A 16,114-nucleotide genomic window follows, 5' to 3' on the forward strand; every position below is an offset into this window, starting at 1 on the left:
CTTAGAGTTTCTCGACAATATATATGCATTTTTTTTTGGGGGGGGGGTACTCTTTCTCATTATGGAGAGCGCCTACTTAGTATAGTATGTGTGCATCCCTCTGGGTTTCTGGGAAAGATTCCCAGAAACCCAGAGGAACATTGACTAGCTTGCAATACACCTCTTGCCTACTTAACGCCCTCCATATGTAGAAACAGTACCCGTCCAAGGCCTCTCACGCAGTCAAGCAACATTTCTTTGCTCAACTCTGGGTTGTCACCCAGAAAGAGCTGGATTCCTAGTATCAGTCAGTTTTGCTTCCTTTTGCATTTCTTTTGGAAAAGAGATTAGCCTACATTCTCTTTTCCAAACAAGCATTATGTGGGGATACAAGCACAATAATAATGTAAAAAAATATTATTATGAAAAGCACTGATTGAGCAGTTTGAGGCTACCACCAAAATTTTCATACACATATCCTGGAACATATTGGGTATACAAGGAGTGAGACAAATTGGTTGCTAGGCATGTGAAAGACCATCATAACAACACTCCCAATAGCTTTAGTTTATTTGCCCTGGAAGTAGTTGAAGAGAACAGGTGACTGGGGAAATAAAAATCTAAGAAAAGAAACCCAATGTATTTTAGGATGAATATCATTTGGGGCAGGGGGAACTCTGTGGTCCCTTACGTCCTACTGCATTAGGTGGATGTAATTTATCTCACATATAGCTAGCTTGCATGTCTCAATGAAAAAACAAGCCTTGGTGGATATTCTGGTACTCTTGTCTTCCTTTTAGTTGAACCATAGGTGTCTCTCTGGTTCATCTGAAACTAAAATCACAGCAAAATAACCTCCAGAAGGACAAGGAAACCAGAATATCTCAAGACAAAATTAAATGAGCTTTCATGATAAAATAGAAAAGAGGGGACATCTTGTCTTATGCCACTAGAATTAAGATAAGCAAATTTGCACCTATTTTTCCCAGAAAGCAAGAGCAGTATTGTCTGGCATACATTACTCATCATGGATATTTTTGGTCTCCCTAATGAAAACAGCACCATAAACAGTACTCCCTAAGGTCAGTCAGCTAAGCATGACAATGTTCTCTTGAGAAATCCTGGTTCTTTTGTCTTTCTGGAAGGGGAGCTAGGATATTCTACTTGTTTTGGAAAGATAATTAGATTGTATGCCTCACTTTCAGTTGAATACTAGGTGGGTCTTCTAGACTCATATTTATTTTGTGAGGCTTTTTAGAAAAGATAGGAGACTAAGAGGTGTTATGTACCAATTTTAGGCTAATTGGAGCATATTTGAATAGTCCAGAATTTATCAACTTTCAAAAAGTTTGATAAATCATCTATTTATCCCCAGGATTGTGACTGTGACGAGGGGACATCCTCTGCGTCTGGAGGAAAGAAGGTACACACATAGATGAGGATTCTTTATGGTAAGAGCAGTGAGACTATGGAACTCTCTGCCTGAGGAGGTGGTGATAGTGAGTACAATAAAGGAATTCAAGAGGGCCCTGGATGTATTTCTGGAGCGTAATAATATTACAGGCTATAGCTACTAGAGAGGGGTCGTTGATCCAGGGAGTTATTCTGATTGCCTAATTGGAGTCGGGAAGGAATTTTTTATTCCCCTAAAGTGGGGAGAATTGGCTTCTACCTCACAGTTTTTTTTTGGTCTTCCTCTGGATCAACTTGCAGGATGACAGGCCGAACTGGATGGACAAATGTCTTTTTTCGGCCTTATGTACTATGTTATGTACTATGTAAATCATACCTGAAACAAATTTGAAGTTTTCTCATCCCTAGTTAAAATCCAAGAGGCACATTTATTAAACTGGGCTTTTTAAACACCGGTCTTAATAAAGGCTATGTGCTGGCGGTGGATTTGTGAAGTTTTGAAGAGGCGCTGGCCTCTGCATAACTTCTGCGCATCCAGCACGACTTCTAAATGTAAGACTGCTTCCTAAAACAGGCGTAGAAAATGATAAATGAGCCAGCCCATCCCCTTCCCCACACACGCCACGCCCAAAATTGTAGACCTGATGTGAGCTGGGAAAAGTCACAGATCTGCGCCTGAAATATGCCTAAAACCCAGGAGGCGTTACAAATTGATATAACTGATTTGCTCATCTCTGGAATGTTTATTTATATATATATGCCTTTATGCTTCATCAAAATCAATTTTGCTCTATGTTTTTACCACCAGTTTTCACTGTTAGCCTCAAACTTTTAAATTTGTGATTTTTCATAATAACATTTTCCCTTGGTGGTAGCCTCAAATTGTTCAATCAGTGCTTTTTATAAAAAGATTTTTATCTATTGCCTTGCTTGCATCTCCACATAATGCCTCTCTGGAAAATAGACATGCATGCTTGCCTCATTTCTAAAAGAAAATGAAAACTGTCTCATACCAGAAATCCAGCTCTTTCTTCTTTCTTTCTTCTATTTCTTCTTATGGAGGTCACAGTGTATGCATGATGTGTATGATAAGCCAGTCATCATTTCTCTGGATTTATGGGAAAAAAAATGAAAATTCGCTGGCATCAGATAGGCTTAGGAAAACTAATTTTCATATGTTTCCCAGAAAGCTAGAGTGACATTGCCTGGCCTACAATACTCTGCACACGTACTATGCATTCTAGGCGTTCATAACGAGAAAGAGACCCCCCCCTCAGACAACACATATATATTGCCAGAAACCCAGAGTAGCATACTAGGCTCTCTCCCTGAAATGAATCAAATGAATCACAAATAAAATAGGCCTTGTTAGACTCTGACTTTTGTGGGAAATTGGGGATGAATTCATAACTCGTAGAATCAATTTATTCACCCTTAATTTTAGTCTCAGGCAAATTATTTATTAACTCTTTAATGACCAGTTCTGAAAAGGCCCTAAAGTCCAGAAACTTTTTCATGATATAGTCCACATGGTTGCTTAACTGTCCTAACTTTTTTTTATTCATTCACCTACCAAAAACATTCTTGCAATGTTTTAATGTGACACCTATGGATTTTATATATTTTCAGAGAATTTCTTTTCCTTTTTAGATGAAATTACAGAAAACAGTCCAAATACAGTTTTTGAACTATAGTTACTTATCCTTTAAATATGCACATTGACACTAAAATAAATAATTTAAATGGATTTTGTATTTTGTGCTGGTTGTATTGATATTTAATATGCATAGTTTCTTGTGTATGGAGCGACTATGGTGACGATTTCGGTTGGAGTGAGCATTTGAAATTTTTTACTTATATTTGTATTTTATATATTTATTTTACTTATTTTTAATGATACATTTGGTACAAAGCATGTCCCTCAAGAAGTCATTAAAGGACCTCTGGGTGGCACACTTTTTTCTGTATTTTAAACTTTCCCACTGTTACAAAGGAAAACAGTCCCCTTGCACACATGTAAAAGTGATTAGAGTCTGTTAAGACCCAGCAGTTCTACTCTACCTGATACACCGGGAGATCATTTGATCACTGGGTACAATAAAGGAAGCTACATAGCTGCTTCATCTATTCACTGCATAGCAGTCACTGAGAGCTATTTAAAAGAAGAAAGGACCTGAAAGAAGCGGTAAGGCTTCGTTCGCCTCACCGTTCAGCATTTCCGTTCTCCTGCTCCGTTATAGGACCAGGAGAACGGAAAGGACAGATTTGGCACATAACTGAGCCTAACGGAACCTAAGGATCCCCTAGACTAGGGTTCCTCAACAACAGTCCTCAGGGCCCACTTGCCGGTCAGGATTTAGGAGTATCTCACAGAATGAATACCTGTGGTAAATCCTGATGGATGGACACTAATTATATCAGCTGCCCAATACTAAGGAAATCCTGAAAGCATGACCAGCAGGTGGGCCCTGAGGACTGGAGTTGAGGACCACTGCCCTAGACTATAATGGGGTCCGTTAGGTTTAGTTTCAGATGAAGATTTTTGAAGAGGAGACAAAAGTCCTGCATGCACTACTTTTGTCTCTGCTCCAAAATCTTCCTCTGAGTGGAAACTAACAGACCTCATTATAGTCTATGGTGTAGAACAGCATTCAAAATGAAAACAGAAACATTTGCATGTAAAAAGTACCATTTGACAAGATCATACCATGCAATTAATCTGACATATTTGACTAAAAGGGGTTATCCAGGAAATTATAATAATGACCTATCCAATGGGGCTGAGCTGTAACTAGCATATGTGACTGATGAATGGTGACGTCACATAGCCAAGGAAGAGTGCCCAGCCTTTTCTAACAGCTGATCGGATGTCGAACCCCCACAATCTGATATTGATGACCTATCCAGGAGATAACCCCTTTAAGTAAAACTGTAGACACATTTGAAAACATATATTAAATGTATACCTTAGTGAAGTCGCTGGCAATAAAGCCTTGTTCGAAACCACTAAACATAGTGAGTGGGATAAGAAAACACTGACGTTTATCACGGAGATGCTTAAATGCTGAAAGCAGCGTAGAACAACAGTTTACTTCTTTTGCAACTCTGTCTTCTTGTATTTGATCCAAAAATATGATTATTAATAATACAGCTAACACGCCACACCCTTAAAGTGGAACAAACAGACATTTTGTGAACAGAAGACAGATTTCATATACATTGCAAACTCACATAGGCTGACACTAACTAGAAACTCTGTTTGGTTAAACTGCTATCATTTATCACTAAACAGCCTCACATAAACAATGCCTTGAATATTGTGCTCATACAACCTTTAACTTTTATGTCAAATTACTCTAATGTTAAATAGTTTTGTGTTAAAAGGATAGAAGTATTAAAGGAGGGATACCTTTATTGGCTAACTATAAAAACAATGTGGCAAATTTACTATGGAAAATGTGCCATTTTTTGGTGCACTTTACACCCAAAAACTTGCGTGCACACTTTGCATCCCATTTACAAACAGTTTTACACTCTTTTTTTCTATGCATTTTATGCCTTGTCCAAAAAGGGATTGTGGATTCATGATAAAAGGGCATGGCTTAGTGGCTCATGGACAAATATTTGGAGCAGGAACTGAATTATTGTGTAAATCTGGCACAGGATTTACGATACTTAAAATTTACAAAAGTCCATGAACCAGAACAGTAAATTTGTCCAATATTAAAGGGGTTAAAGGGGTTGTCTCATCATGGACAATGGGGGCATATCGCTAGGATATGCCCCCATTGTCTTAAAGGTGCAGGTCCCACCGCTGGGTGGAGCCGCCCTCCATTCATTTTCTATGGGGCCGGTGAAAATAGCCGAGCGCTGGCTCGGCTATTTCCGTTCGCCCCATAGAAATGAATAGAAGCAGAGGCTACGCATGTGTGGTACGCTCCCATTCACGGCTATGGGGAGCCGGCTTGGTGGTGGCCGGACCGGATTCCTCCAGCCACCACCTTGCGGGGCTCCGTTCTCGATATAGGTGCGGGTCCCAGAGGTAGGACCCGCACCTATAAGACAATGGGGGCGTATGCCCCCATTGTCCATGATGAGACAACCCCTTTAAGCTCTGAACTCATACATATCCCCATTTTCTCCCCTCTGACCACTCTGACATGAGCATCAGAGCATTTCATGGCTTTTTTGCTTATATTTTCACACTGCTAGTCAGAGGCTTCCACCTAGCAGTGTTGCCGGTGACGTCAGTGGGACTGATGGGCGGACTTTAGCGTTGCCATAGCCATTTTACAGACTAGGGCAGCGCTAAAGCCCGCCCATAAGTGCCGGTGACATCACCAGGCTCACTGCTAGGTGGAAGCCTTCACCTAGGTTTTCCCATGGAGAGCCCGGTATGTACATCAACAGATCTCCAAAAAAAAGCCTTTGCCCTGCACGATTCAGCGTAGGGCAAAGGAGAGCATCGGATTTGAACCCAGACAACCCCTTTAAGACTATGATTCGTATTCTTAGACAATGAAAAGTGTGACGCATTAATAAATCTGCCTCAATATTTGGAAGATTTTGGAGCACAAAAGCCACTTCATCAGCAAGTTTACAAATGAATGACTGATAAAAGATGTTAGAGCAAGAGATTCTACCTGATATTATACATCATGAAGATAAGGCAGACTAATAAAACTGATGCTTTTGTAATAAATGGAAGGGCAACAGTGGTTATGACTTAAGAGTTTAAAAACCTAGGGTTAGTTTGATGGGAATGGGAAGAGAGAAATTAAAAAATTTCATCAGAGCAACATATACCTACATACCAGTATAAGATCCAAGAAGAATATATATCACTGTGTTTGATGGCCGACCAGATGTACTATTTCCACTGTGAGTCAACTCAACTGGACAGTCCCCTGCTCCACATATAGTTTGATTTGGTGCATACAGACCTAAAAATAAAATAACGTCAAATAACATCCAGAGGGCTTGTTTAATGGTAGCAACCTTAGTGAATATGTCATGTTAGGGTATATTAACATTATTGAAGGGTTCCCCACTTCTTTGTGCCAGAACTGTCTGCTAGAACCCATGTATCAATGCATTACATTAAACTACATCTACATGCCTTGATACAGCATCTCCAGCAATAACAGCTGATGGTTAGAGAAGCCAGGTATTTATTTATTCAAGTGATTCTGATATGTTCTCATGACATATTGTACTTTATGTTAGAGGCATATTTTGAACAACTAATTATGTATAAAAAAAAATCTATATTTACCAAAACGATTTTAGAATTTTTAATTTTCAAAATTTGCATTTCTCTGCTTTTTAAGAAAGTCATACCTCACAAAATAGTTAAAGGGGTTTTCCAGGCTCCCAATATTGATGACCTATCCTCAGGATTGGTCATCAATATCCATCAATCAGGGGTGGTCCGACATCTCAGATCCCCACTGATCAGTTGTTCCCTGCAGCCTCGGGCACTGAAACTAGCACTTTGAATGGAACAGAAAGCACAGCTCCATTTTCAGTACCCCAGAGCAAGGAGGTATCTGCAAATTATTAATTTCTTTATGCTATGTAATGTAGTGTTATGTCATGCTAAGTCAGTGTAACCATGTATGGACGGCACAGCCATGGTTAGTAACCCACACTAAACCCTTGTAGGAGGTTAAGTGTGGATTGGCTACTCCCTAGCTCTTGTCTGTGATAATGAGAGTTTGGAAAAGAGAGGAAGCTGCGACTTGTGCTCCCTCTTCTTAGGTCCAAAAAGCTACAGAGACTCACCAATCCCTGCATGATCTAAAGAAGGAGTAAGACAAAGGAGAGAACTAGAGAACCTAGAGTCTGCATGGCTGAGGATTGGAGTCAGTAAGATAACCTGCTACCAAAATCTGTTAAGACTTTACTGCAGTGAGGGACACTGTTAAATCGCCCTTCACACTTGGCCAGTTGTATCTCTAAAAACCTCAGTGGACATTGCAGCCACCATTGCCTGCCAATGATTCTGTAGGAAGAGACTTGAGACAGATAGAGAGGGAAGAGAAACATAACTCCCATCCTTACCTAAATCCATACATTGTTAATGAGAAGAATTGTAGTGTGTACATTTTGAACAGCGTTTTGCTATCATTAGATGTACTGCAACTCCAATTTTACACTTCAGTTGAGACATTTAATCTGTTACATATGACCTGGTTACTGACTCCTGCACCATACGCCATCCATTGCACTCTACACACCCCGACTACTATCAAGCAGGAGCCCCAACACCAGGGTGTGCCTTAAGGGAACAAAAAGTATGCCCTCCTTTTACTGTATGGCCCTAGGGAGAAAAGGTGTGAGGAAAGCCATTGTGATTGACTGTAACAGCCTTAGTCACTACCACTCCCATCCTACACTCTCGCTGCTCCCTCTCCACTTCACATTCAAAGTGTAAAAGCCTTGCCAAATTACTGCAACTTATCACCCATTCACTTTAATGTCCAGTACACGTATAACAGAGATGTCTGCTTCCTGCTCTATTCAAGAGCTAGTTCTAGCAGACAGCTAATCATTGGGGGTGCTGTGTTTTGGACCTTCAACACCAATCCTGAGAATAAATCATCAATATCAGGAGCCTGGAAAGCTTATTTGTTAATACTTAATAGTGTTGAGCAAGCATGCTCGGCCGAACACCGCGTGTGCTCGAGTCAGTGTATTTAAATCTAATTTAACCTCTATTCCTATGCAGAAGATCTCTGTCAAGTGAGGGAATCCCTCAGTGTGAGTCCGCGCTCTGACTCCATATATAGCCATGTCCATATATGGAGTCATATATTTATTTATATATGTATTTAAATCTAATTTAGCCTGTATTTCAGAAAAGTTTCTGCTGGGATTCAAACTCACAACCTTCTGCATTAGAGGCAAGGCATTTACCACCCAGCTATAATAGCTGCATAGCCTGTTACTTTAAAAAAAAAAATAATAATAATAATAATAATATGAGACTTCTACTGTATAGGTCTCAGTAGAAGTCCATCACAGTAGAAGTCTAATTTTTTTTTTTTTTTTTTTAAGTGACTGGCTATGCAGCTATATAGTGTAGTAGTTAAAGTTATGGGCTATGATGCAGAAGCTGTGAGTTCAAATCCCATCACAAACATTTTCAGAAATAGAGGTTAAATTAGATTTATATATTTTATATATTTTTTTGTAATTGTAAAAAATGTATGGCACAAAATAAATGTGTAATTACTAGAAGAAAAAAAAATATATATATATATAATTTTTTGTTGTTGTAATTACACATTTATTTTGTGTTTGACAGGCAGGTCACATACAGTATATGCATGAGTGCATCACCATTAGGCTCAGTTCCCACTTCACTTGGTCAGTTAAGGGTCCAAAGCAAAGAACAGGTGCAGATCTTTTCATGATACGATATCTGCGAGTAGGATTGGCTCCTGATTTTGACTCACCATTGTTAAAAAAGTACCCAGCTTTCCATTTTACAGAGAGACTTTTGTGTTTAAATTTCTGTGTGCGCCATAAGAAGATGAAGATAAGTTAGCGAGTGTGTGTTAAGATAAGTTAAGCTGAATACGTGCTAAGTAGCCAGTATGCATTTTTTGCTAAAAAAATACAAAACTGTCTCAGCGATTAACCCATTAGTAGAAAATAGAAAGCTCATAGAATACTAACCAATCAATAGATGGATTCAGTTCTGACCAATTAGAAGTTTTTTATTGGAATATTTGCAAACCAATCATGTCAATACTTTATGAGGTTACACCCTCCAAATGGGTATAAATAAAGGGCCTAGGACACTCTCAATTTGGGATCCTGGCAGAGTTTTAACCCGTGTGCTGACTTCTGTCATTTTCTTCCGTCAACGTCATTTACCTTGAACACGTGGTTCGCTCCTCATGTGACTAACCCTAGGTCTGCCACAACACCATACAGTAACTGCTGTAATTAACTGACCAAATAACTGAAGTGTAAATTCAGAGTTACAGGTCAATGTTAGCGTCAGGTATAATGTACTTAACTGTGCAGTGGCCCAAGATTCTACTATAGAGTGAAAAAGTGGTCTCATTTTACACTGCTGTCTGCTGTTTGTACATAAATTGCTAGTAACCTGTTCTGTTACCTACTGACACAAATAGTGGTGCCATGACAGAGTGGGAAGGGTGTCAGCAGTAAGTTTGTGCTGTGTTTTCCCTTCTTCTGATCTGCCAGAAGAACAACCCAAAAAGAAAAAGTATCCTGTCATCCGCCTTCACATGGTCAGTATTTGGTCAGTAATTGATTAGTATTGGTAAGGCAAAAACAGGAGTGGGAAAAAACAGTAATGACACGTGAAGGAAATATTTGCATGTCTTCTGTGTTTTGGACCAACTTCTGCTTTTGGTTACCAAATCATGATCAAATCATGATGCAAAATATTGACTGAGTGAGGCCTAATGCTCAATTTACATGAGTTTTGTCCATTTGCATCTGACATTGGTTTTACTCAGATGGAAAATAATTCCTGCATGCAGGGCGTTAATGGCCTCTATCACATGGCCAGTATTTGGTCTGTTTTTTGGACAGGATATATTGGGTTTTTCCATCTGATGGATCAGGAGAATGGCAAAATAAATAATAATAAAATAAACTGTGATGACAACAAGGCCAATCAGTATCCCCAGGGCAGACTGGTGATGGTGGCAACAGCATGAGGAGTCAACATAGTGGCCTAGTCATAGTGTGGTGAGTGTGGCAACAGCATGAGGAGTCAACACAGTAGCCCATTCACATAGTGGGGAGAGTGGCAACAGCATGAAGAGTCAACACAGTGGACCAGTCACAGAGTGGTGAGTGTGGCAACAGCATGAGGAGTCAACACAGTAGCCCATTCACATAGTGGGGAGGGTGACAACAGCATGAGGAGTCAACACAGTGGCACAGTGAAAGGGTGGTGAGGGTGGCAACAGCATGAGGAGCCAACATAGTGGCCCAGTCACAAAGTAGGGAGGTGGGGGGCAACAACACTGGTGGTACAGTAACAGCACAAGGTGATGGCAGTAGGAGAAGATGGCAGCAGAGGCAGCAGGTGAGTCACATCAGGCAGGTGGCAGCATCAGAAAAGTGGCTGAATCACGTGGCCAGAAATAATGGGACATTTTTCACAATGTTCTGTTGTGGCAGCATACTGCAGTAAGAACATTACAGTTTGAATTATCTAATTTGATGCATCAGGTACCGTGTGTGGAAATCCTGGCTGATCCCATCTGATTCATCTTTCTAAAGGTTAATCTCTCACCATTTTATGTGCTGAAAGACACAACTATGCCCCCCGCCTCACTAAACACCCTCTCTGATGACACACTACTGGCCGGACAGAAAAAGCTTGTCCAGGGAAAACTCGGCTAGTTGCGACCACAATTCAAGTTTGGATGCCCAGTAGTCCAGGGGATCTTGGATCTGGGGTGTAGTCCAAGTATTCCACCACCTGCTGGTTGAGGTTCTGCGCATGTCCTGCTGCTGTTTGGTTTCTTCAGTAGGCGGCTGAAGAAACGTGCTCATCAGAGACTGGAGACTAAAGTTACTGCTGATGGAGCTGGTGCTGCTTCTGCCCTCTAACCCCCGCCAGTAGCCATGGCATGAAAGCGTGAGAACAGAGGGTCCTCCCAATCAGAGCTTCGTGAGGATGGGTGATGGTACATGTAGGCAGCCACCAACTGACTTCATAGGATGTTTCTATAGTAGTTGAGTTTATCATCCCTCTCAGCAGGTGTAAAAAGGCCCCCATTTGGGCCCAGTAGTGAGGGTCTAACAATGTGGAGAGCTAGTAGTCATCCCATGTGGCTGTCACTATTCAAGAAACTCAGATTGCATCCCTCCATTTGTGCAAGGGACTCATAGGGATTGGAATGGCTGTATCTCCACTGCTACTGTCTGTCACGGTCATCAGCCTCGTGTTCCTTATTGCCCTCCAGCTCCTGCTGCTCCTCTCCTTTCGCTTGTGCAGGTAAACCACCTATTTTTGTATACATTTCCTGGGCGTTAATATCCTCCTCCTCCTCCTCCACCAGTTCAGTCCCCACAGGAAAGGTGGCCATGAGATGTAGGTGCCTTGTCTCCTGTCCCCTGGACATCTAGATTTATCAGCACCTGCTCCAGGATGTGAAGAAGTGGAATGACATCATTCATCCTGTAGACCTGGTGACTGATAAATAAAGTGGCCTCCACAAAGGGCCTGAGCAAACGGCGGGTGTCATGCATGAGCTGCTACTGACTACGATCTAGAAATCATTCACAGCCTTCCTCTGCTCATATAGTCAGTCCAACATGTGGAGGGTGGAATTCCAACATGTAGAAACATCGCATATAAGGCCATGTTGGGGAACACTATTCTGCCTTTGCAGCTCAATGAGGGTGTGTTTTGCATGGTAAGAGTGACTGAAGTGCCTGCACAGCTTCCTGGTCATTTTCAAGATGTCTTGCAATTGGGCAGAAGACTTCAGGAACTGGGTTACAACCAGATTAAAGACGAGTGCCATGCAGGACGCTTGGGTCATCCCTTCTTGACGCAGCACCAATAGAATGTTTTTCCTACTGTCCGATCTTCAGTTGGTAAGGAGAAAGCCAGTATTTGATTTCTTGGTTGATGGCGCAAAGCAATTCCTCCCCGGTGCGACTCCTTTTGCCCAGGCTGGTCAGGTGCAGAACAATGTGACACAGCACAGCCATGCATTGCATAGGTGGTATGCTGGAGGACCACTCAGAACTGTGCCTGCAGTGGAGTCTGTGGACTAGGTGGAGGGTGAGGAGGCAGAGGAGGACATTGACACCGCAATTACAGCATGAAAACACAGAGTCAGCATTGCCACCACCTGGCAGGAACCACATTTACCTTGTTTGCCATAAGGGACATATATTGTCCTTGACAATAGTTACAGCTCCACACGTCAGTGCTGCCATGAACTATATCAGACACTGACAGGCTCAAGGACTGGCCCACCTTCTACTCAACATATGTGTTCAGGGCTGGTACAGCTTTCTTAGAGAAGTAATGAAAACTTGGGACTCTCCACTTTGGCTAGGCACAAGCCATCAGTTCTTTGTAATGGGCAGAGTCAACCACAGGGAAAGGCAAGGACTGTAATATAGCAACTTGGTCAGGAGCACATTCAGCTTCTGCGCCGTTGAATGAGAGCACATCTACTGTTGTCTTTTCACATTTGCCTTGGTGATCGATTGCTGGCAAAATGCGTAACGAGGAGGAGGAGCATCAGGACCAGTAGACAATGGGAAGGAAACACAGCTCCCTTCTGCTGAAGTGGTTGAACCTTGACTGCTAGAGAATGGGTCTGGGCCACTGGGAGATGCAGTGGTTGCTTAATCAGGCTGTACCACTACATTAGCGCCATGGTTTTTCCAGGCCATTTTATGGTGACGCTCTATTTGTTGACTCAGGGCCGTGGTGCCAACATTGGCTCCCTGGCCGCACTTCACCTTCTGCCCACAGATCCTACATACGGCCACTCTGACGGCCTCTGGCGACTTTATCAAAAATTCCCACACTGGTAAGGATTAGTGATGAGCGGCAGGGGCAAAATTCGAATTCGCAATATTTCGCGAATATTTCGGAGAATATTTGTCATATATTTTCAAATTCGCGATTATTTTATTGATTGCAAAAATCGGCAATGTAATATGCGCGTATCGCGCACGCAATACAGACGTGGGTCACTGTTGCAAAATTTTTCAAGCTTCTAGAAGTTTCCTGAGACTGGAGAAAATGGTTGGCACGGCAGAACATTACAATAGCTTTATATGCAGATAAGAGTGCTCCAATATATTCGCGATAGCGCAAATCGGCAATTAATGATGCGCAATACGTGTAACTTCACATTTTAGCAGGTCTGACTACATATTACTGATTGGTGCACTAAGTATTGTTGTGAACTTGTGACATCACAGCTCTATGTCTGTAGCATGTATGTATGGACAGCAGAACCTATCACACTACCTAACACCTTGCACTGGAACCTATCAGCTACACTATATCACGATCTAACCTACACTGACTGACTATCTCCCACTAACTATCTGAATTATATATATAAGCTATCTAACTATCTATCTAATGTAGTGTGGAAAGCACAGAGCACAGCAATGACACTGCTGTCTCTCTCAGAACTCCATAAAACTACAGAAAATGGCTGCTGGGGAGGTTCTTATATAGTAAAGGGGTAGGCAACTTGCCTATTGGTTGCTGGGGATGTTGCTAGGCTCAGACAAAGACATTGCAACCTTCTCAATGGCCCACAAGCAAGAAGGGAGGTTACTGATGGAAAAAAAAACTTCAATATTTGTGAATATGAATATATAGCACTATATTCTAAATCTTCGTGAATTCTCGATGCTGACTGCCTGCTTCTGCCTCTAGGAACCCCTGCACCGTTAGTTACCTCCTGAGTAGCAGACGGTCTACCCAGGACACGTTTGGCTCCAGATCTCACACTGCTGTCATTCTGTTGACTCACAGCCACACTTGCACCTTTCTGGCTGAGCTGCACACTGCCACCCTGCCGCTGTCTCACTCCAATTTGAGAATCAAGGCGTAACAGAATTGCATATCTATTAAACAAGGTGGACTTCCCAATAACAGTAAAACACTACTTATTCACTCCAATTTGAGAATCAAGGCGTAATAGAATTACATATCTATTAAACAAGGTGTGTATAGAGAAAAGAAAAAAAGTGGCAGCACCGTCTCTGATGCAAACAAGAGGGTGCAGCTGGCCCAATATGGATACAGGCAAATCCGATAGATAGAAATCAAAAAAATGGGCAGCACTCCATGAAGTAAAAAAATACAAAAACCTTTATTTACCCAAGCAGGACATGTGACGTTTCGGCTCTATGCTGGTCCTTTCTCAAGCAGTGAGAAAGGCTCCAGCATAGAGCCGAAACGTCGCATGTCCTGCTTGGGTAAATAAAGGTTTTTGTATTTTTTTTACTTCATGGAGTGTTGCCCATTTTTTTAATTTCTATTAAACAAGGTGGACACTGTTCAATTAGATAGCTCTGTGCAGGGATTGATGAAAAATTAGCTGTCTCCTATGGATCCTTTCAGCTTTTGATTACACAGCCTGCACCGTCCCTGCAGTCTCCCTGTCCAAGATTCAAGATCATGATTTATCAACAGGGGACAATTTTAAGTTTGTCTTCAAATGTGTTTGTCTATGTAAAAGTGATGGTCTGAGAGCCAAATTATACTTACCCCCCTCCTTGGCACCCGGTTCGCTCCAAATCCATGCACAGCCGCCACTGCATCTCCCTGTCACGTGGATCAAAACATCCGGCAATGGGGGGAGCATCCAATAGCAGGTCGCAGCGGTGACGAGCCTCCCTAGCATCACCCGCGATAAAAGGGAGTCATGACCAAAACAAATGTGGTTCCAGTATTCAAAAGGGTCAAAAACTGAGCCCGGAAACTATAGGCCGGTAAGTTTAACATCTGTCATGGGTAAACCATTTGAAGGTTTTCTAAGAGATGCTATCTTGGAGTACCTCAATGAAAATAAGCAAATAACGCCATATCAGCATGGCTTCATGAGGGACTGGTCATGTCAAATTAATTTAATCAGTTTCTATGAGGAAGTAAGTTCTACACTTGACAGCGGCGAATCAATGGATGTCATATATCTGGAATTCTCCAAAGCATTTGACACTGTACCACATAAAAGGTTAGTATATAAAATTAGAATGCTCGGACTGGGAGAAAATGTCTGTATGTGGGTAAGTAACTGGCTGAGTGATATGAACCTTATTATAAATTTTCAGCATTTTTCCCCTTAACCCCATTACCCCCCACCCCACCCTGCGATGCGTCCACCCCCGCCCCCCCCCCCCCCTTCCCCGTAATAGGGAGAAGGGAAGAGAGAAGAGGGGGAAAAAAATAAAAATTAAATTATATATAAATAAGTAAATAAATAAATATATTCCACGTACAGTCCTATCAGAACTACCAGCCGTCCCATATCTTAACCCATTTCTCTAATCCACCCCTCTGCTTATAGAGAATCCGTTCGTAGTTTTTAACCTTATTAACCAGGTTTATCCAATTGTTTACCTTTGGGGCATGACGTGCGAACCAGCTCCGACTAATCAGGAGCCTGGCCAATAGTAGTGTTCTACCTAGTAAGATCTTTTGGGGTTTATGGACACTTAATGTCGAAAGATCGTTCAGTAGAAACAATTGTGGCTCAAGAGGGATCCGAATTTTTTATTTGTGGGTGAGGAAATTTAATAATACCACTCCTGTATGCTCCGAGTTCTGGGCATGCCCAGATCATATGCAGATAATCCGCACCGACAGTATCACATCGAGGACACTTGGAGGTATCTCTTATTCCACACTTGTTTAACCACATGGGGGTGACATATAATCTGTGATAAATATTAAACTGTATTAGAACGTGATTAAAGTTATGAGAAAGTACATCTGGATTAGTGAAAATACTCCCCCACCTTACCATTTGTATATTTGGGCAGTCCCTCTCCCAGGCCCTTTGCCCTGGTGATTGTGTCTCAGAAAATCGTGACTTAATTAATAATTTATATATATTTGAAATCTTCTTTCTTAATGGTATCTTCCCGAACCTCTCATTTAACGGAGAAGAATTATCTATTTCTAACAGTGATTTATCCTCCAAACTAAAAAGTGCAGAGCGAAGCTGAAAATACC

The 16,114-nt window shown here is 41.6% G+C and overlaps 1 protein-coding gene across 2 annotated transcripts in view; it reads right to left on the reverse strand.

Moving 5' to 3' along the window:
* The window catches only part of LOC120997216 (protein unc-93 homolog A-like), a 59,081-nt gene that overhangs the window by 22,842 nt on the left and 20,125 nt on the right, over positions 1-16,114 (reverse strand). For both annotated transcript variants that reach the window (XM_040427216.1, XM_040427215.1), the window contains exons 5-6: positions 6,207-6,335; positions 4,359-4,558 (exon numbers count right to left, since the gene is read on the reverse strand). In XM_040427216.1, the coding sequence (XP_040283150.1) occupies positions 4,359-4,558; positions 6,207-6,335 (329 nt within the window). The remainder of the gene's footprint in view (positions 1-4,358; positions 4,559-6,206; positions 6,336-16,114) is intronic.

Source organism: Bufo bufo, chromosome 4 (assembly GCF_905171765.1).
Source record: "Bufo bufo chromosome 4, aBufBuf1.1, whole genome shotgun sequence".
Taxonomy (NCBI): domain Eukaryota; kingdom Metazoa; phylum Chordata; class Amphibia; order Anura; family Bufonidae; genus Bufo; species Bufo bufo.